Raw genomic sequence first — 23845 nt, 5'->3', positions numbered from 1 at the left:
CTCAGTCGTGTCCGACTCTTAGCGACCCCATGGACTGCAGCCTACCAGGCTCCTCCGTCCATGGGATTTTCCAGGCAAGAGTACTGGAGTGGGGTGCCATTGCCTTCTCCCAACAATGTACTAGAGTTTCCTTTTCTCCACATTCTAACCAATATTTGTTATGTGTCTTCTTTCTGATGACAGTCATCTCGACAGGTGTGAGGTGATATTTCATGGTGGCTGTGATTTGCATTTCCCTGAAGATCAGCAATGTTGAGCAACTTTTCATGTGCCTATCGGCCATCTACATTTCCTCTTTGGAAAAATGTCTATTTGGTTCTTCTGCCCATTTTTTAATTAGGCTGGGTTTTGGGGTTTATTTTGCACTGAGTTGTATGAGCTGATTATATATGTTGGATATTAATCCCTTACCAGTCATATCACTTGCAAATATTTTCTCCCATTCAGTAGGCTATCTTTTTGTTGTGATGGTGGTTTTCTTTGCTGTGCAAACAATTTTAATTAGGTCCCATTTGTTTATTTTTGCTCGTATTTCCTTTACATTAGGAAGACAGATCCAAAAAAATACTGCTGCAATTTATGTCAGAGAGTGTCTGCCAATATTTTCCTCTAGGAGTTTGATAGTATCCAGTCTTACACTTAGGTCTTTAATCCATTTGAACTTCAGCTGTCCAATTTTCTGAGTACCACTTGGAAGAGACTGCCTTTTCTCCCTTGTATAGTGTTGACTCGTTTGTCATAGATTAATTGACCATAAATGCAAGGACTTATTTCTATTGATCTGTGTGTCTGTTTTTGGAAAGGTACCAATGTTTTGCTTTACATATATTTTTCTGAGTAAACCTAACCATCCTGGAAAAAGAATGGGGTATCCTATACTAAGAACCATCTTGATTCATATCTCCTTTTGTAAGTTAGTTAACTTGACATTCTGTTGTATGAGTCATTCTTTTAATAGTTTAATCAGTCTAAGTAAATCCCTGAGTAAACTGATAAAAAAATTAATCATATGGTAAATATGAGGATCAGAAGCTATCTCATAAAGTCCAACTTAAACTGCTTAACCTATTTCTTTATTCTGTCTCTGATATATTCTATTGAAATAATTTTTTAGAATTTATAGTAAGTGAAAATAAGAAATCTATCACATGACTTTGCGATTCTGAAGAATAGAAGCTAGGTCATTATCTTTTTACTATACCTCAAAAAAAACACAACAGTTCAGGGTATATTCAGTGAGATTATCTTAGAGGCAAATATATGAAAAATAATGGAATTCTTTGTGCACTTAATAGCCATACTCCTATAAAAGTAGGGTACAATATAAGCACAAATAACAATGGTTCAGATTTAAGGCTTAAAAATCAAAAGATGTAATTCAGTAACAAAAGCATTAAGCCATAGGAAAACCACAAGGATCAATAAAAATATTTTTAAATAAAATATGAATACACAAAAAATAGGTTATCAAGCATTATTATTTGATTGTATATTCTTTCATGTTTCACTAAAAACAGAATGCAATAAATTGCAAGTTGAGATCTAACACAAGAATGAAAGTCAGTTAAGATTTACAAATTAAAAGTATACTAGCAAATTTCCCTAGTGGCCCAGTGGTTAAGAATCACCTTGCAATGTAGGGCCACAGGTTTGATCCCTGCTCTGGGAAGATCCCACTTGTCACAGGGCAACTAAGCCCATGAGTCACAACTACAGAGCCCACGCACTGCGACTACTGAAGCCCCACACACAGCAACTCGAGAGGAGCCCCACTTGCTGCAAGTAGAGAAAGCCCATCCATATGGCAAGGAAGACCCGGCACAGCCAAAATTTTTTAAAAAAAAGTATACTAGCTCTCTTAAGAGTATTAACAGAATGCATCTATCATTCTTGCCCTGAACTCACTCAACTGGCTTGAAACAGAATGATGGTATTGCATGCTATATAATCCATTTCTAGTTTAAAAGTAAATGCTCAAATAGGCAATGTATCACACACCAGAGTTTACGTGGGTAAATATGAAAGCTGCCCAACAGAAAAAAAGAATGAAGGGAAGTACAGTTTATCTTACTGCTGCCACTTCCTCAGTTTCCATAATGGTAAATGACACACTCAACTCAAGGAATAAGAGTTTTATTCATTCACTCAACATACATTTATCGAGTACCGATTTAAGCCCCAGCTACACTGCAATAAATAAGATCCTTTCTCTCTCCTGGAGCATCTTAGGAGAATGACTATGCTTTTACCAAGTGCTACGTGCTTAAAATGGCAAAGTATCTGTCTCACAACAATCCTTTGAAGAAAGTACTATCACTGTCTACATCTCTTACAAATAGGAAAACTTCAAGGCTTATGAAGTCATTGTCTGTAGCTGGTAAACTGGCAAAAACAGGATTTACATCCAGTCTAACTTCAGTGGTTGAGAACCTGAGTTTTTAACCATTATAAGTAGACAGTCTCCTTCCAAGGCAATGGTAACTTTTTTTTCATTGCTGCCATCTTAAGGAGTCGTTGAGACATTTTCCCCCTAAGTGTTCCCTGTGAAATAATAAAATATACATATATTGGTTTCTGTCCCTGGTTCCTGCACAGAACTCCTAAACACTTTTGATTTCCTAAATGAAAAGGGCACAAAGAGCATCTGTCACTCTCATTCCTCACATGTAAATCCCTTGGAATTTCCTGGGTGATAGAAAGGCCTGTTTTCTAAAGAGGTGACTCTGGGTGGGCTCCTGAATTGGGGCTGGTCACCAGAAAGACCAAGCCATGATTAGAAGCTTGGGATTTTCAGCCTCATCCTTCAAGCTCCATACGGTTTGAAAAGGGCTGGAAATGGAGTTAATAACTGATCAGGCCTGTGTGAGGCAATCTCCATAACATCCCAATAGTATGAAGTTCCGAGAGTTTCCAGGTTGGTGAATACAGAGAGGTGATGGCGGGCTGCACACCCAGAGAGGGTATGAAAGCTGGGAACTCTTTCCAAAAAAGTTCCAGCCCTTGAAATAACTGTGCCTCTTGCTGCTACTTACATATTCATGAGGACAACAATTTCAGATTTTGTTCATAAAAAACTGGAATGGACAGGATTTAAACAGACAGCAAATGCTGCATCTCTGTAGCTGAAGTGAAGAAGCACATGTGATAGCAGCAGCAATGGCAAAAACAAATAGTATTTTAAGTAAACACAGCAGGGGAAAAGGCCCGCATAAGACCAATAAGTGAAAGGATATTAAATTTTAACAAAACCCATTGATAATACAGGCATACCTTATAGATATTGTAGGTTTAGTTTCAGACCACTATAATAAAGTGAACAACACAGTGAAGTAAGCCACATGAATTTTTTGGTTTCCCATATATATATATATATATACACACTATACTGTAGTCTATTAACTGTGAAATAGTATTATGTCTAAAAAAAAGCACATACCTTAATTTAAAAATACTTTATTGCTAAAAAATGCTAACCATAATCTAAGACTTCAGCAAGTCATAATCTTCTTACAAAAGTAACATCAAATATCACTGATCATAATAAAAAATTTAGTAATAATGAAAATTGTGAAATAATGTGCGAATTACCAAAACATGATACAGGGACACAAGAAAACAACACTGTTGGAAAAATGGTGCCAACGGACTTGCTGAACGGGTTGCCACAAACCTTCAACATGTGAAAAAATACAATACCTATGAAGCATAATAAAGGGAAGCCACAACAAAATGAAGTACGCCTGTACATGCTACAAAATCTGGCTAACTCAGCCCTCCCTCCAAAATGATGAGTAAGACAAATTATCTCACTGAGAACCACAACTAAATTGCAGGAGATTTATAATGGGCTTCCAATGTATTCACATAATATGCTAGTTCAGAAGGGGAGCCAAGATTAAAGATATAATTAGATGGTGATTTCAAGGGCAGCTCTGAGAGTTCTAGACTCAGAATAAATACTGAAAAAGATCCGGGGACACTTAGTTCACCCCAGTCAATCACAAGAAGGCTTTCAGACACAGATTAATCAGAAGAGTATCTTGCATGACTGTAGAAGAGCATGGTGCAAAGTGACCGTGATGGTCATCTTGAGGCCAAAGGGAAGAAACAACAGAGGCAGTCTGTATAACCTTGAACCAGTGGTTTAACTTCTAGGAGCCTTTGTTTCCTCACTAGAAAAACAGGGATAGTAACGGTATCTTCATTTCACAGAGCTACAATAAGTATTAAGTGAGAAAACTTGAAAGGAGATAGTGCATGGGCATATAATAAAACAACTATTCAATGTTGTTAATAATATTTGAACAATGTAGCGACAAAGGTCCATATAGTCAAAGCTATGGCTTTACCAGTAATCGTGTATGGATGTGAGACCTGGACCATAAAAAAGACAGAGCACTGAAGAATTGATGCTTTTGAACTGTGGTGCTGGAGAAGACTTTTGACAGTCCCTTGGACTGCAAGGAGATCAAACCAGTCAGTCCTAAAGATCAGTTCAGTTCAGTTCAGTCGTTCAGTCGTGTCCGACTCTTTGTGACCCCATGAATCGCAGCACACCAGGCCTCCCTCTGTCCATCACCAACTCCCAGAGTTCACTCAAACTCATGTCCATCAAGACAGTGATGCCATCCAGCTGTCTCATCCTCTGTCATCCCTTTCTCCTCCTGCCCCCAATCCCTCCCAGCATCAGAGTCTCTTCCAATGAGTCAACTCTTCGCATGAGGTGGCCCAAGTACTGGAGTTTCAGCTTTAGCATCATTCCCTCCAAAGAAATCCCAGGGCTGATCTCCTTCAGAATGGACTGGTTGGATCTCCTTGCAGTCCAAGGGACTCTCAAGAGTCTTCTCCAACACCACAGTTCAAAAGCATCAATTCTTAGGCACTCAGCCTTCTTCACAGTCCAACTCTCACATCCATACATGACCACAGGAAAAACCATAGCCTTGACTAGACGAACCTTTGTTAGCAAAGTAATGTCTCTGCTTTTGAATATGCTGTCTAGGTTGGTCATAACTTTCCTTCCGAGGAGTAAGCGTCTTTTAATTTCATGGCTGCAGTCACCATCTGTAGTGATTTTGGAGCCCAGAAAAATAAAGTCTGACACTGGTTCCACTGTTTCCCCATCTATTTCCCATGAAGTGGTGGGACTGGATGCCGTGATCTTTGTTTTCTGAATGTTGAGCTTTAAGCCAACTTTTTCACTCTCCTCTTTCACCTTCATCAAGAGGCTTTTGAGTTCCTCTTCACTTTCTGCCATAAGGGTGGTGTCATCTGCATATCTGAGGTTATTGATATTTCTCCCAGCAATCTTGGTCCAGTTTGTGTTTCTTCCAGTCCAGCATTTCTCATGATGTACTCTGCATAGAAGTTAAATAAACAGGGTGACAATATATAGCCTTGATGAACTCCTTTTCCTATTTGGAACCAGTCTGTTTGTTCCATGTCCAGTTCTAACTGCTGCTTCCTGACCTGCATACAAATTTCTCAAGAGGCAGATCAGGTGGCCTGGTATTCCCATCTCTTTCAGAATTTTCCACAGTTTATTGTGATCCACACAGTCAAAGGCTTTGGCATAGTCAATAAAGCAGAAATAGATGTTTTTCTGGAACTCTCGTGCTTTTTCCATGATCCAGCGGATGTTGGCAATTTGATCTCTGGTTCCTCTGCCTTTTCTAAAACCAGCTTGCACATCAGGAAGTTCACGGTTCACAGATTGCTGAAGCCTGGCTTGGAGAATTTTGAGCATTACTCTACTAGCGTGTGAGATGAGTGCAATTGTGTGGTAGTTTGAGCATTCTTTGGCACTGCCTTTCTTTGGGATTGGAATGAAAACTGACCTTTTCCAGTCCTGTGGCCACTGCTGAGTTTTCCAAATTTGCTGGCATATTGACTGCAGCACTTTCACAGCATCATCTTTCAGGATTTGGAACAGCTCAACTGGAATTCCATCACCTCCACTAGCTTTGTTCATAGTGATGCTTTCTAAGGCCCACTTGACTTCACATTCCAGGATGTCTGGCTCTAGGTCAGTGATCACACCATCGTGATTATCTGGGTCATGAAGATCTTTTTTGTACAGTTCTTCTGTGTATTCTTGCCATCTCTTCTTAATATCTTCTGCTTCTTTTAGGTCCATACCATTTCTGTCCTTTACCGAGCTCATCTTTGCATGAAATGTTCCTTTGGTATCTCTGATTTTCTTGAAGAGATCCCTAGTCTTTCCCATTCTGTTGTTTTCCTCTATTTCTTTGCACTGATTGCTGAAGAAGGCTTTCTTATCTCTCCTTGCTATTCTTTGGAACTCTGCATTCAGATGTTTGTATCTTTCCTTTTCTCCTTTGCTTTTCTCTTCTCTTCTTTTCACAGCTATTTGTAAGGCCTCCCCAGACAGCCATTTTGCTTTTTTGCATTTCTTTTCTATGGGAATGGTCTTGATCCCTGTCTCCTGTACAATGTCACGAACCTCATTCCATAAGCTTACGAAAAGATGCTCAACCCCAAAATGGGAGAAATGTCAATTAAAACTATTCTAGGATACTACTTTTTACCTATTAAAATCCCAAAACTATGTGAAGCTGTGGTACACAGGAGCACAAACAGGCACTCTAATACATTGCCTGCAGGCATGGAAAGTGATAAGTAAACCCCTGGAGGGCAACTTAGCACTATCTTTGGAAAAAAGCAGTTATCCCTTTGACCAACCAATCTCACATCTAGGATAAATATCTTAACGTTGTATCTAGACACATGTAAGATAACATCTGTGCAAATTATTTACTGCAGCATGGTTTGTGCTAGCAAACGGCTACAAACAAATATCTATCAGCAGGGAACATGATCAATAATATACCCATGCAACAGAATACTATGCAACTAAAACAAAAAACAACTGAGCCCAGCAAAAGTTCAGGACCAGACAGCTTCCCTGGTGAATTCTACCAAACATTTAGAAAATTAATACCAATCTTTCTCAAACTCTTCGAAAACACACAAGATGAAGGAATACTTCCAAACTCACTTTATGAGGCCAGCGTTGTGCACTGCACGTCGCTTCAGTCGTGTCCAACTCTTTGCAACACTATGGCCTGCCAGGATCCTACATCCATGCGATTCTCCAGGCAAGAATGCTGGAGTGGGCTGCTGTGCCCTCCTGCAAGGGATCTTCCTGACCCAGGGATTGATCCTGCATCTCTTACGTTTCCTGCAGTAGCAGGTGGCTTCTTGACCACTAGTGCCACCTGGGAAGCCAAGCACTACCCTGATACCAGACACCAGAAGGACAGAAAATTATAGGCAAATGAACACAGATGCAAAAATCCTCAACAAGATATTAGCAAACCAAATCCAGTAAGACACTAAAAGGATGATACACCATGAGTGGAATTTATTATAGAAATGCAAGGATGTTTCCACATCTGCAGATCAATATGTTACACATTTATAAAATGAAGGGTAAAAAATCATATAATCATCTGAATAGATGCAAAAATAGCATTTGACAAAACACTCATTTATGACAAAAGCATTCAACAAAGTGGGTATAGAGGGAATGTACCTCAACATAATAAAGATCATATATGATAAGCCCACAGTTAACATCATCAAAAGCTGAAAGCTTTTCCACTAAGATCAAGAGAAGGATGCCCACTCTCACCACTTTTATTCAAAACATTATTAGAATTACTAGCGAGAGCAGTTCTATTTACAACTACATCAACAGAATAAAATACCTAAGAATAAATTCAACAAGGGGAAAGAAAGACCTGCACACTGAAAACTACAAGACACTGAGAACAGAAGTGAGGATGACACAAATAAATGGGAAGCGAGTTCATGCTTATGGATTAAAGAATTAATAATGTTAAAATGCTCATACTACCTAAAGCAACCTAAAGAATCAAAGCGATCCCTAACAAAATTCCAATGGCATTTTTCACAGAAATAGAACAATCCTAAAATTGATCTGGAATCAAAAGGGACTCCAAATAGCCAAAGCAATCTTAACATAGCCAAAGCAATCTTAAGAAAGACAAACAAAGCTGGAGGCATCACTATGCAGGCAAAACTTGCTTCCAAACTATATTACAAAGCTAAAGTAATCAAAACAGTATGGTATTGGTATAAAAACAGACACGTTAATCTACGGAACAGAACAGAGCACCAAAATAAGCCCACACTTTTATGGCCAATTAATTTTACAACAAAGAAGCTAAGAATAGACAATGAGGAAAGAACAGTCTCTTCAATAAATGGTGTTGGGAAACTGGACAACCACATGGAGAAGAATGAAACTGGACTGCTACCTTACACCACACAAAAAAACTACCTCATAATGGATTAAAGACTTGCACATAAGATCTGAAACCATAAAACTCTTAGGAAAAAAACAAAGGTTAAGCTCCCTGACATAGATCTTAATGATATTTTGTGTTTGATATGGAAAACAAAGGCAACAAAACCAAAAAAAAAAAAGTGGGGTTACATCGAACTAACACTTCTGCACAGCAAAGGAAATCATCAACAAAAAGAAAATATTTACAAATCATGTCTGGTAAGGAATTAATATTCAAAACATACAAGGAACTCATATGACAGCAAAAAAAAAATTTTTTTTTCAATGTAAAAATGAGTCTGAAAAGACACTTTTTCAAAGATATCTAGATGGCCAACAAGTACATTTTCATACTCAATATGAGGTGTTCAATATCACTAATCAGCAGGGAAATGTAAATCAAAACTACAATGAGATATCACCTCACACTTTCAGAAATGGCTATTATCAAAAAGACAATAAATAGCAAGTGTTAACAAGGATGTGGAGAAAAGGGAACCCTTGAGCACTGCTGAAGAGAACATAAACTGTTACAGTCACTATGGAAAACAGTACACAGAGGTGCCTCCAAAACTTAAAAACAGAACCACCATATGATCCAGTAATTCCACTTCTATGTATTTATCTGAAGAAAACAAAAATATTAACTGAAAAAGATATATGCATTTTCATGTTCACTGCAGCATTATTTATAACGCCCAATTCATGAAAGCAACCTACATGTCCATCACTGGATGAATGGATAAAGAAAATGTGGTATGTGTGGGTGCGTGTGTGTGGGGGGGTGTGTGTGTGTATATATATATAATAAAATACTAGTCCGCCTTAAAAAAGAAGGAAATTTGTCATCTGAAACAACATGGATAGACCTCGATGGCAAAATGCTAAAGACAATAAATCAGAAAGAGAAAGACAAATACTGTACAATCTCATATACGGTCTAAAAACAAAGCAAAACAAAAACAGATCACAGATATAGTGAATAGATTTGATGGTTGCCAGAGGTGGGGGTAGACAGTGGCTCAAATGGGTGAAAGGGATCAAAAGGTACAATTTTCCAGCTATAAAATATCATAAGGATATAATGACAGGTGATTACAGTTAATATTACCGTTATCACGTATTTGAAAGTTCCTAGGAGAGTAAATCTTAAATGTTGTCATCACTAGAAAAAAAAATTTCTAACTACATATGGTAAAAGATGTTAACTAGCCTTACTGTGGTGATCACTTCACAATATATTCACAAATATTCAAACATTATGCTGCACACCTGAAATTAGTATAATGCTGTATGTTAATTTAAATAAAAAACTGAAAAGCCCTTTTGGTACTGACGCACAGATGTGTAAGATCTATTAAGGGAAGGGAGGCAATATATAGAGTGGAGTGATAGGAGAGGGAGACAGACGTTTGAATTCGAATCCATATGCTGTAATGGGATTCAGAAGAAACTACTCACAGTGGTTTCTTATGGGAGGCAGTGCAGGTGAAAACTGGGAAGATGGTGGCAGATACAAAAGGGTGACTTAAGAGTTTCTTTTTTAACCAGGCAAATTTATTTTTAAATTTAAAAATTATTAGACAAAAACATGAATATTTTTTTAACAAATTGTTAACAGGGAAGGTCTTTATCACATGAAGAAAAGTTGCAAATGTGACTACTACAAATGTTAAATTAAAAAAAAAAAAAGTTAAATTTATATGCTCAAAAAACTCAATCATACAGATAAAAGACGTATTAGGGGAAATTTTTAATACATAATAAAGAGCTAATTTCTATATATACAAAGGGCTCTCAAAACCACTTAGAAAGAACATGACTAAAATAATAAAGGATTATTTGACCAAAAAAAGAACATGACTTACAAAAAAGGATAAAGGACACAACAGATAGCTGAAAGAAAAGAGATATAAATGTCTACTAAACCTATAAAAAGATATTCAAAGAACCTATTAATAAGGAAATGCAAATTAAAACATGATGCCATTTTACAAAATCAAAACATCAAAAAAGACTAATAATGTTGGTGAAAACAAAGAGCAGTAAGTCCTTTCACATACACTATTGAGAATATAAACTGGTGTAACATTTTCTGAGGTATAATCGGACATCTAGTTTAATTTGAAATGTACATACTTTGACCCAGCAATTTTTCTAGAGACTTATGCTGTAAAATTTCCACAACTAAAACCTTAAATATACAAATGTGTACCACAGTATTGCCACAGCAGCGTTTGCTTTTACTTTGAACCCTTACTTTGGACTATATGTACTTTTATTTTGGACTCTATATACTTGAGTACTACCTGGAACAATTTCTATAACTAATATTATTTTCATGATAAAAACCTAACGGTTTTTTAACTAGAGGGTGAAATGCGCTCAAGGATTATAACGGGTAAAAAGCACCATATAAGTGTTACTATTATCAGTACCATAGAAGCCTCTATTTCAGCCAGAATCAAAATTATTCAGTAATTCACTCACTGCTGGAAAAAAGGCGCTGACTTAAAGCAGCAACCTCAGCAGGAATCAACAAGGCGTTTTCAGACAGTCACGAATAGTAGGCTAACGCTGCCCAGGTAGTGACTGTTGGCAGGAGGTGTTCATGAGCAATCATCTACAGGCTTTTTCTGTTGGTACATCTAGGTAGAGTGGCTTTCCAAAATACACATATCTGGAAATTCCCCTAGACAGTGATTTATTGGAGTAAAGCACAATAAGAATGCAGGTACATTAATCCCCAGCTATCACATGGTGAGCTTTTTTTTTTAAAGAGGAAAAGTAAAGGCAGCTCTGTGTTATCCCTTGTGTAGAAGCCTGAGTCATAGGGCAGGCCAGCAATTCTCAAGTGGGGTGTCATGACAAACATTAGTCAGGAAAATAAAAAGAATTCCTAATAATCTTCTAAAGCTGCTGAGTAACTTCCTTTAAAAACAAAACAAAGAAGGCTGACTCAGGAGTAGCTCAACATCAGCCCCACTCCTGTGTTATGACATGCATTTTGTTAGAGAAGGAAAAGAGATGAGCAGGTACTCAGAATGAGCAGGGGAGTGGAGGGCAGGTAGCTTAAAATCATCCCGTGGAGAATTCTAATTCTCACCCGACTAGTCAGCAAAAATATATAAAGTTATGATTAACTAAAAGCCACCTGCCAATGCCTACAACAGTGTGAAGAGCTATGTGGTGCATTTCTGTGATTTTAGTTACTTTGACTTTCAGCAGTTTACCTACAGATATTCTTTAACAAGAAAGAAAGCCAAGACAGATCCACAATGAAAGTCTGAGCAACACTGACACTGCGTTATGATGTGAACAAAAACGATGCTATGAACATTTGTCGGTAGTTGTGTAAGATTACCAAATCAAAGGCAAAGCAACAAAACACTACCCATATTAGATAGCATGTTAAGTTTTATAAATTCTAGGAACTGTAACTTTGAATGATTAAACAAAGCTTAAGAAAGCCTTAATAGGCTGGATATATTACAATAAAAAACTTGACAGCAGAGCAAACCATTACACCCAAGAACAGGTATTCTTTCACTAAAAAGTCTTTTCCACAGAGCGAAGATTCATTTGCCTGGTGGCAAGACTATGGGCAATGATGTTTCAGCAGAAATAAACTTCATAAAGGTCCCCCACCATAAGGCCTAACACAGGGCCCAGTATATAGTTAAGGCTGTGAATGTATAAACTCTCTGCATAAAGCCTTCTAGGAAATGATGCATCCTCCTTCCAATTCCTGAACACTTTATGACACAGAGGAGATTACTCACAATCTACTGCGGAACATGGTTATGCATTTGTCCCACTGCTTCTAATTTATAAATTAGGGAAACAGCATTAAATGGACACCAGTGTCTGTTTTGCGTGAATGGGGTCTCAAATCTTTTTCATCTTTAGAATTATTTCATACCATATATAAAATATTTCAATTAAAAATAGCCTCACATAGGTCAATGGTCAATGCATGATTTAAAAATCATTCAAAATACTCTTCTGTCCATCTAAAATGTACCTAGCACAGACATAAAAACTTTTACTAATTTTTCTTTTAAGACAATTTGATTGTTATAAACTGTAAAATTCCTCAAAGAATAGAGGAATGGCAAGAGAAAACAGAAAGAAAGCCATATTAAAGAAAATGATACAAATGCAATATAGAATCCTAGGCTGGATCCTGAAACAGAAAAGGGACGTTAATGGAAAAACTGGTGAAATCCAAATAATGTCCATGATTCATTAATAGTACTACACATACCAATGATAATTTCTCCATTTTGACAAATGCACCATGGCTATGTACAATTTTAATATTAGAGGAAGCTGGACAAAGGGTATGTAACAACTCTCTTTACTGTTTTTGCCAACTTTTCTGTAAAGCTAAGACTATTTCAAAATACAAAGTTTTCAAGATGATAACTACAGTGCTTGAATCTGTTCAGTTTATGTCTAGACAACATTCAAGGAGTGAGGAGGATTAGGAAAACAGCCAGATACACAATTCAAACTTCTCCAATTTGTGACTAATATTCCTGCCTATTCTCAGGGCAGCTGGCACTCAGGGCTCTTATTTGGTTTGTACTAAGCTCTACAAATAGGACTTCTTTTCCCCTTAAAACCTCAAAAGGAAATGGCTTGCTTTCTGCTAAGTTTTCTTTTCTTTCTTACCATAACATTAAGCAACAGAGACTAGTACCCATGGTACAAGTTATAAAACATGCAACTCCTAAGGTTCTGAAGATAAAGGAAGGAAAGAAAGAATGAACTGTTTTATCATTCTAGCAAAGAAAGCATTTAATCAACTTTTAGGGTGACAAGCAGAGGAATCAGAAGCAGTAACTATTCCAATGTGGTTTGGTAAAATTCATCAGCAATTCATCTGCTAAAGAAGTTAACAGTATAGTAAAATCTACAGAATATTTGCTGTAATCTGCCCTTTTCCATACCACCACTCTAGCCATCCTAGTGTGACTACCCTGTTAACCCAGGAGTCCTAGCTCACCTACAAAATAATTCTCTGCCTCCCCAGGTATGCACAGAGATACAGGAAAACCATTTGATTTAACTCGGATAAAATAACAGAAAGAAGCAATCAACTTCCTCTCAAAACATTTCTGCTTGTTTAACAATTACCTACTGTGGAAATTATCTGAGTACAGAGAAGAGGAAAAATCCAATAAAAATTGTTTTGTGCCATATATTAGTGCAGTAAACATCTTTAGTTTGGACTAAAAAAAAAATGTATTAAAAAGTACTTTATGAGAAATTCTATTAGCCCAAACAGAAAATTACGTAAATGGTTTATTCAACATTCCACTGACAAAGAAATTTATGACAATAACACTTTTTTTTGCAAAATGTTGAATAGAGGTGGGAAGACAAGTACTCTCAATACTGCTGATGAAAATTAAATTAATACTACCTGTCAGGAGACCAATTTTTGACCATTTTCTTTGACCATTGGCATTTTTGACCATTTTCTTCTTTTCAAAAATTTTTTTCTTGGCTTCTGCTATAGGTTCCTCTCTTCATTTTCCTTCTGCCTTCTTGCTTCCTTTGCTGATTTTTAACTGCTCTTGGGCTCTGGCGTTCTAACCACGCCCCTTCTCTTGAGGAACTGTATTTTCTCCCCAGATCTTCTACCCTGTGGCCTGGATTGTCCTCCATCACTGATAACTCCAAGTAAAGATTACTTGCAATTTCTCTCTTGAGCATTCCTCTTCAAACAACTCTGAACTCATGTTCTCCAACCTCAAAGGAACCCTCGAAACTGACCAGTAATTCTACCATCTCTGCTACACATTTTTCCCTCCATGAAAATAAGGATAGCATTTCATCTTCTGGAGATCCTCCTCAAACCTTGAATACGCTCCTCACCTTCTGTTCACTCTCAACATAAAACACTCTGTACTTTAAGAGGTTACATAAACCATAGAAGATCTACCTCAACTAATTACCACCAACGGCTGATCCCTTTTGCGGTCAGCATTCGTCCTTTCCTCCTCCTGAGGATAATCGCTTTCTACCTGTGCTCCCTGGACCACAAATCGATTTTGCCTTCTCAGTGATCTTATGCTGTTATTTCACTCTCTCATCTTTTTTTTTTTCATTATAGTCATTCAATAAAAGTGAATTATTTATCAAAGAAAAATATGCATATACTTTAATAAGCCACTTCTAAGGATTTATACCAAAGACTAGTTTAAAGATTTACCTCTAAGAATATTTACCCTAGTGTTTTCTAAATAGCTAAGAACTACAGCAATGGGAAAACTGTCAAACACACTGTAACACATCCGTGCTATAGTTCACTACAGAGTGATTAAAACTGCTTTATCCCCCACAGGGAAACATTCACAATTTATAGTCAAGTGAAAATAGGAGGCTTCAAAACTACAAATTTTATGAGCCCGTTTTTGTAAGGAGGAAGCATAATACATACGTATTTATATATTCCAAATACATTTTGGTTGCTATAACAGCCTATCTGAAAGGGATTACAGATGGTTTTTATTTTCTTTTTACTTTTAATTTCTGATTGTCATACATATATATTTACATGTGAACAAAAAGGTTCTATTGCACTGACAAAACAAAAATCTAAATACTGAGCAAATAAAAGTACAGCATTAAAGACTACTAAAAGTGAAATGGTTGGATGGCATCCCAGACTCAATGGATGTGAGTTTGAGCAAACTCCAGGAGATAGTGAAGGACAGGGAAGCCTGGCATGCCGCAGTCCATAGGGTCTCAGAGAGTAGGACATGACTTAGGAACTAAACAACAAAAGTGAAATGAAGGCTGAAATATGCAATTATCACTACGCTATTTTAAATTAAAACTTGGGTCTTACTTGGGAAGAGAAAGCATTCTTGATAGTCAATAAAGTTTTCCAACTTCTTTCAGTTCTATTAAAACTAACTCTCATGCTGGAGTACCACCCTTTATAAAACAGCCAAAAACTGGAAAGAGGCCCTCCTCATATCCAGGAAAGCAGATAAAGATGAACAGACTAGAGCGTATTCACACAAAGGAATACTGCTCAGCAATAAAGGAACAAGCTACCAATGCACACAACCGGGATGACTCTCTTCAACACTTTGCTGAGTGAAAAGACTTACACAAGTACACGCTACACGACTCCATTTATATGAAGTTCCAAACTCACTTATGAAAGAAAAACCATCAGAACGGGGGTGACAGAACTGACTGGAAAGGGCAAGCGGGAACTTTCTGGGGTGATGCTAATGTTCTTCAATGTGATGGGCCTGCACTACACAGGTGCAAAGTCATTTACCAAAACTCATCCAATGGCTCAGTTTTAGAACTCTATCTAATGGTATGAGTGCTGAAGTATTTGTGGGGGGGGATCTGTATTAATGTCTGTAACTTACTTCACATGCACCCCCTTAAAAAGTGGGGGGGAGGTCTTGAAAGGTAGAGGAATTCAGAGGCAGAAATGCAATTTTTTAAAATAGTAGAACCCAGGTGGTGGATACAATTCTTTTGATTTTTCTGTATGTCTCAAAATCCTTAAAAAAACAATGTTGGAAAAACTTACTGAAAGTAAAGTCAGCTACAGAAAGCAAGCTACCTGCTTATTAAATCTGTGTATTCAAAGGCTTGGGAAAAAAAAGGAAACCTTCCTAGTTTTCTAATTGCCAAATCATTTTACAACTTGGAATAACTTCTCAAATAGCAAAAAGACATTAACAAAAGACACTAAAACATTCCAGGGATCAACTGCTTTGATAAATTCACAAGTTTTTTTACAAGCTGATAAAATGAATCCTTTCTTCAAAACTTCCATTTGTAAACCATCTTTGGACAATGTACCCCTTAATTTATTTAGGGTATATAACAGAGATAATATAGGTCAAAACAGATCATCCACTAGCCATTAAACTTATCCTAAAGAGTTTAGGTAAACTCCGGGAGTTGGTGATGATGCACAGGGAGGCCTGGCGTGCTGCAGTCCATGGGGTCGCAAAGAGTCGGACACAACTGAGCAACTGAACTGAACTGAAAGGATACAGATACTAATAATCTAATAATACTCTAATACTAATAATCATGTTTAATTGCTAATATATGATAACCTTCCTAACTGAAGGAAAACATGTTAAGAAATATAAATTATAAAATATAGAAACGTCAGTTTTAGTCATCATAACTAAATCTCATTTACATTGATCTTTAAAATATTTTTAAATCTTTAGGAAAGAATGACTTGACAGCCTCAGAGAATTACTCACTAATAAGGAATTTATTATTTAGTACATGATAAAGATCAGCTACAGAGAGAAAATAACAATAAGATAACCAGGAGGAAAAAGTTGAAGCCTTCATATATTTTATATGAAGGGATTAGTTTCTGAATATAATCTCTCCATAAGTTTAATACAGTATATATTACTGTGTATACAGTGTGTATATTTGTATATGTATGTATAATGGCACAAAGTTTATACATTAAAAAATATATGCTGCATTTTTAGTGACTTAACGGTTTTTCAAGTCATTCTGTATTTGATTTTTTGAATATTTCTCTATTTTATTTTCATCATGAATACTGATATTGAACCTAACCCCCAGTAAGATGTAACTCGACCATATCACACAGTCTACCACAGTACACTCCACATCCAGCTATTCAGTCAGTGAAGGTGTTAAGTCTAAAGAAGGTTCACATATATAATAATATAATATAATATTTATTTAGAACCTAATATAAGCCAAACACAAGAGAAGGCACTGGAGATACACTGCCTAATGAGTCAGACACAACCTCTGTCCTCAAGTGACTTTCAAGGCAGTGGGTAGGAGAGAAAGTTAGACAGCAAACAAGCAAGCAAAGACATAAACGTGTTTCTGATAAGCACTGCAGAAGAAAGTTATGGGAAGGAATCATGGAAAAGAGAAGCTGTTTCTGCGTACCAGACTAGGCCTCTGAGGTGACTTTTAAGACCAGCCGTAAAGCCCCAGCAGCAAGCAGCCTTGCAGAGAGCTGGAGGGAAATGTATCCCTTCAGAACACACAGCATGTGCAAACGCCCCACCGGAGGAGCAGGCTCAGTAGGCTGAAGTAACAGAAAGGTGGCCAGCGTGACCACGGCACAGTGAAAAACTATACAAACTGTAGACAAAGATGGAACTGGCTTTGGTGAGGCCTCAGTAAAGATGATGGACTTTAAGTGCAAAAAAAAAAAAATTGAAGGATATTATATAAAAGGGGAATGACACAAACTGATTGTCACCTCTCACTCTGTGGAAAAAGAGTTGTAAAGAAGCCAAGGTAGTAGTGCAGACAAAAAACAGTATGAACTAGGAAGTGGAAAGGAGCTCTGAGAAGCTCTGTCACTAGAATCGGTTAAGATTTGCTCATAAGGCAAGAAACAGGGGGATGGTATGAGCTACTAGAGACAAGATGGTATCACTAAGAGGACAAAAATAAAACATTTTTTTGATGGGGGGGGGGTGGTTAATAGGGAATCTAGAAAGGTTTTAGACATCCCTGTGCCATGGCCAAATTATGTTGGGTAAACAGCCAGATATAAGTCAGGGGCTGGGTATCAGAGTCATACTGATCAAGTTCTCTATACTGACCCAGAGTGTTCACAAAATACAATTAATAGGTCACACTCCAGATCACCCACATCAGAAGGTGCACATTTTTAACTTGTCCAGGTGATGCTGCAATCACCTTTCAAAATGATTTTGGAGCCCAATAAAGTAAAATCTGTCACTGTTTCCATTCTTGAGAATCCCGTGGTCAGCAAGGAGATCAGTCAATCCTGAAGGAAATCCACCCAGAATATTCACTGGAAGGACTGACTGATGCTGAAGCTCCAATCCTTTGGCCACCTGATGTGAAGAGCAAACTCACTGGAAAAGACCCTGATGCTGGGAAAGATTGAGGACAGGAGAAAGAGGCGACACAGGACGAGATGGTTGGATGGCACCAGAGGACACTAACTCAGTGGATATGAGTTTGAGTAAACTCCGGGACATTGTGAAAGACAGGGAATCCTGGCGTGCTACAGTCCATGGGGTCGCAGAGTTGGACACAGTTGAAAAACTGAATAAAGTGATTCTGATGTCAAGTAGAGTCTGAGAACCACTTATGTAAAGAGAGTCTATTGTTAATGGTTTGTTACCTAAGGATATAACTCTTTATAAAAGAAAACATTACATTGAGCAACAACATGTGAAGATAATGGTTTGACTTACTGTCTAATCTCCTCTAGTCATACATTATAGAGGAAATACTCTTCTAATTATTTTTTTGAATGATTCTTTCTAATCAGTTCTTTCAAATGACTGACATTCGCTCTGAAGGTGAATAATTTCCTCTTTTTCGTAAATATTGTCTGACAAAATACCCATGAAATATCTCACAAGTGAGTAAATCAAAGTTCAAAAAGGTGGAGAGTCTGGTTTAAAGGGCACCTAATCAATAACAGAGCCAAGGCTCAAAAATCAAGATAACACCAACTCCAGTCTGCTTTCCATCACATGAAAATGCCACAAAGCTCACACCCACAAAGCTCACCATGTGTGACATACCATGTACACACATAATTATAACAAGATAAAATGGGGTGAGTGCCTTAAGGCAAACCGAATGACAATGAAAATAAGGAAAAGTTACTTCTTGATTTTCACTACTTAAAAATTTTATAATTGCAGAAACTACAAAATCCACCTTTCAAAGTATCCACAAACACTACTCATTAAAAACAAAAAAAAGTGACTCCTATACAAAAAGCCATTAAGACTCTTCCTAACTCAATATAAACTTCTTCAAAGAGATCTTTAAAAACAAAAGGGGAGTCGGGTACAGCTGCCTGCAAAATGGCTTCAAAAGTCCGCTGGAACCTGTCACTAAGTGGTGTCCTCATCAGTAAAATGGGGTTTGGGATAAAGAACGTATACACATACTTACTAGTCATTATCACTCATAATTATTATCGGAAGAGCATACAAATAATCTGTAACTGCCTGAGATTTTAACATGGAATGCTGGATTTTGGTTCCAATGTATACGTTAATCTATCTACCTCAATACTATAGTACTAGAACGCTTCCTAAAAAGTTTACTAATATTCTTTGCCAACTGCCCCTAGATCATGATCAATCAAAAAGCTCAGGGCCATCTGCACTGACCTTTTCACAGCAGTTCTAATGCCTGTAGTTGTTCATTATCCCCAAGCTAGACTTAAAGTTCCTCAAAGGCAAAAGCTGTATTTTGTTAACTTGTAATTATTCACTAATATCTGAGTACTTATTATGTGCTTGGCACTGATCTAGGTCTTGACAATACAGCAATAAATAAGCTCTCTACCTCTTAGAGCTTACATTCTAAAGGGTAATTAATAAACACATAACCAATTTGTAATAAGTGCTCTTAAATAAAGGAGGGTAGGAGAGCTAGAAAGTATTGCAGGAGCTGGGAAGTTCCTATTTACATAGGTTATCAAGGAAATACTCACATATACCTAAAGCCTGAAATTAAGGCAGCACATAAGTCACACAGATATCTGGAGGAGAGGAGTCATCCAGACAGGAGAACAGCAAGTACAAAGGCCCTGAGGCAGGGACACAGTTGTTGTGCAAGGAAAACTGTGAGAAGGCAAATTAAGTGGGGGCAGGGGAAACAAGTGGAAGGGGTGGCTTTGAGAGCAGAATGCCATGAACTGACCTGTGTTTTAAGGGATCATTCAGACATCTCTATGAAGAACAGAGAATAAAGAATGGAAGCAGTGACTCTCATTAGAGGGTGGTGACAAAGATTAGCTGGATTCTAGTTAGGTTTTAAAGAGAGAACTCACAAGATTGGTTGATGAACTGGATGTGAAGAGAAATGAAGAGAAGAATCAAGGAAAGCTTCTTAAAAGTTGAGGAAGAGTAGAGTTGCCATTAACTTAAACAACAAAGTCAGAAAAGCAGTTTTACTTTCCCAGAACCCAGCAAATTGCCTAGCACACATCAGACGTTCAGGTATTTGTGAATTAAATTTAACTGAATAAACTCCCAAAATGAAACAGTAAACTCAATGCATCGCTTTACATTTGTTCTAAATTTCCTTTAGTAGTGCTTGTTAATTAAACAGTCTTAGGCACTAACACAGGTCCCATGATAACATGGAAACACAGCAACTAATCCTTGTATCTGGAGAACAATTCTCCTGGACATAAAAGAAAACTGCTTGAAAAGCTCTGTGACATCCTGAGGATTCTTACACCCAAAGTAATTAACCTGTTCATTAATGATGTCATATTCCTGGAAGATAGAGAAGTGCAAATAGAACTAACATTCCGGGCCAGAATTAATTGAAAATTATAACACTTTGTGATAAATTTTCTGAAAGCGACAAGACTGAACAGTCCCTTCAAAAAATAAGCCATCAGTAACTCAGCATTTTTTCTTAAAACGGCTTTCCCCTCCCTTCCAATTCAATTAAAAATCGCTTGAGAATGTGAATAATCTAGCTCATCTTCCTCCACTTTTTCTGCCAACTGCGGTAAACGAGCTTCACTTAGGAAAGAATTGGGTATCCTCACCTTTAACACTTGGTGTAGTCATACGCCCAGATTTTCTAATCCAGCGCCCTTACTACAGCTTCATGAAGAACCACAAACTTGGCAGAAATGTTTTCAAAGACATTCTCCTAAAATAAAAAGTTACCAGCCTTTCCTCCCTTCTGGTTACTTTAAGATTTTAACTGAAGCTCAAGTATCACCTCTCTTCCCCTTTAGTCTCCCTAATGCCCCACCCTAACCTACTGTTTTTTGTTTTTTTTTCTTTAAGAAAACTTTCGGCTAAAATATAGCTTAAAAAACCTAGATCGTTAGGAGAGACTGATCGTCCTGAATTCAGCAACAGGCAGCGCTTTCCTTTTCCTATCAGTACAAGGCCTTGAACCAACCCAAACAAATCTGCTGAAATGCCAGCCAGAATCCCCGTATCTCCCCCGCTCCCTCCCCCGAACGCTGGCCTGGAAATAACCACCACTGACCACGGAGCTGAACAGAAAAGAACCAATGGTAAGCAAAAACGGGATTCTGCGAGGCAGGAAGGGTGAGAGCCAGATTTTCAACCACCGCGTCGAAGCGAGTTGAGAGGAGCCCGGGCGCCCCACTGATGCATACCACACGGAGCGGCACACATTCTCCCCCCTCGCCCGGCTCCGAGGGCTCCGCACGCGGACAAGCTGGAGCGAGGGTCCTCCTCAGGGAGGAGAGGCGAGAACGCCTCGAGGGGAAGGGAGTGCCGGGGGTGTGTGTGTGGGGGGGGGGGGGGTGTTGTCCGGCGCCCGAGGCGCGGAGCGCAAATAAGTATGCGCGCGCCGAGGGATGGACACAGCGGCCCTCCGGGGCAGAAGGCTGGGCGCCCACCACCGTACGCGGAGGCGCGAGCCCCACCTCTGGGCTTTACCCGCGGGGTGGAAAGGCTGGAGAAGGCAGGATCAGGACCCCCTCCCAGCCCACCCGAACCCCGAAGAAGGGGGCCTAGGAAGCTACTATTTCCCAGTAAACGGGCTGGGCGCCCGGGGGCGGGAGGTGGGGGCCGCTGCCGATCCGCTTTTCCTGTGCTCGCTGGAATAGGGGGAAGCCCTCCAGGGAGGGGAGCGTGGGGAGCGGGGGAGGGGGCGCGCTGGAGCGAGAGCAGGGCGGCTGGCCCTTAGGGGCGCGGGATGGTGGGGGTGCGCGTGCCGGAGAGGGGAAGAGGGTGTACACACACACACACACACACACACCCCGGTCCGGAGCCAGGGAGGCGCGACCGCCCGCCGGACTCGGGAAACCCGGCCCGCCAGAAGGGGAAGGAGCCACCCTCCTCCCCGCCCCCACACACTCACCATGTAGAGGGTGAAGGGCAGGCCGAGAAGAAAGAGCCACAGGTAGAGGTGCAGCGCGTTCACGAAGGTGGCCTGGTGCGGGTCGTAGTACCAGCCCCCGCTGAGCGCGGCCCACACCCCCTGCCGGAGGATCTGCAGCGTCTGCGACCCCATCCCCACCCGGCGCCGCCGCCGCCGCCGCCGTCCCCGCCGCCGTCCCCGCCCCGGCCCCAGCTCTGCCTCCCGGTCGCCGGAGCCCGCAGCTGCCCCGTCTATCCCCCTCCGGAGCTCCGGGAGAGCCGGCCGGCGCTTCGGCGGTCGCTAGGGCTGCCGCAGCAGCAGGAGGAGGAGGAGGAGGCAGCGAACGAGGAGGAGGAGACCGAGGAGGAGGCGGCGAGCGGCGGGGCGGAGGAGAGCGGAGAAGAGGAGGAGACCGGCCTCCACAGCGCCGCCGCCATCTTGTCTCCTCACACCCGGAGTCGGAGCCAGACCCCCGCCGACGGCGGCCTGCCAGCGCCGACGCCGCCGCCGCCGCCGCCGCCGCGACCCCCGCCGGCCGCCAGCCCTAGGCCCGGCGGAGAAGGAGGCCCGGCGCCCGGGAAGGACCGGGAGCAAGCCGCGCCCCCTTCCAGCTCCTCCTCTCCTCTCCCTCCGCCCCTTGGGCTGGTCCCCGCGGGTGCGCCTCCTGCCGGTGCCCGGGGGAAGCGCGCGCAGTCGCGGGCTCGGGCCGGGGGCGGGGGCTGCCGAGGTTCCGGGGAACGCGAGTCCCTGCTGCGGCAGACCCCAGTGCGCTCCCGGTACCCGAACCTGGCCCGTTCCTCACACTCTAGAAAGCGGGTCTTTTACCCCCTGAAAGCTTGTCCTTAGAACCTAGTTAGCATCCTAGCTGACGTTTCATGATATTTAGAAAAGACCTAAGGAACAAGAGGCTCATATCTGAGCTACTCATTGAAGGCCCGAAAGAATTAGGTACAGCTGATGACGGTTGAAAACGACAAACCACCCGATTTGAGCAAGAACTATGTTGGCCCATAAAGCGAGCTAGAGGCCCTTGACTAAGGAAAATAGCCACGGCCAGGACTGAACAGATTTACTACTTCCCACGACAGATGAATTAATAGAAGCTGCAAGAGATGTGAAAGCATAGGGTGGAGAGGTTGAGCATTGTATACGGTGATTTTATTTTTATAACGTGCTGTGACTTGTAGCAGTTTTTTGTGTGTGTGTTTTTTTTAATGGGCCAGTTTAAACAGGATTGAAAGATTAACTGTGACTCCACCCCAAGTCACAATAGGGTCTTGTACTTTTCTTTTTATAACTGTAAAGAATGGGAATCATTCTTGGCTCTGAGTAACATTTGTAAGGCGTGTCTGATCTCATTGAACGAGATTTTCAAAAAAAGTTTGAGTTTATGATAGCAATAAAAGTACTCTCTACTCCTGTATTAAAGTTACTGTAATTAATGAGAAAAGCAAGACAGTCCAAAGAAACCGGGGCTGACGTTTTAAGAAGATTGAAAAACCATTGCAATGTCTCCAGAGTCATACCACTTTCCCGTTAACACATTTCCACACCCATTTCATTTGACCTTCACAATACTCCTGTAAGGGGAGCATAGCTGCTGCTGCTGCTGCTAAGTCGCTTCAGTCGTGTCCGACTCTGTGC

At 40.0% G+C, this 23845-nt stretch overlaps 1 protein-coding gene across 5 annotated transcripts in view; it reads right to left on the bottom strand.

Moving 5' to 3' along the window:
• The window catches only part of PCNX1 (pecanex 1), a 184519-nt gene extending 161721 nt beyond the window's left edge, over positions 1-22798 (bottom strand). For all 5 annotated transcript variants that reach the window (XM_024998104.2, XM_024998106.2, XM_024998105.2 and 2 more), the window contains exon 1: positions 22202-22798. In XM_024998104.2, the coding sequence (XP_024853872.1) occupies positions 22202-22354 (153 nt within the window). In that variant the 5' untranslated portion in view covers positions 22355-22798. The remainder of the gene's footprint in view (positions 1-22201) is intronic.
• Positions 22799-23845: the final 1047 nt, after the last annotated feature.

This window comes from Bos taurus, chromosome 10 (genome assembly GCF_002263795.3).
Source record: "Bos taurus isolate L1 Dominette 01449 registration number 42190680 breed Hereford chromosome 10, ARS-UCD2.0, whole genome shotgun sequence".
NCBI classification, from domain to species: Eukaryota; Metazoa; Chordata; class Mammalia; order Artiodactyla; family Bovidae; genus Bos; species Bos taurus.
This window is presented reverse-complemented; position numbering and strand designations above follow the sequence as displayed.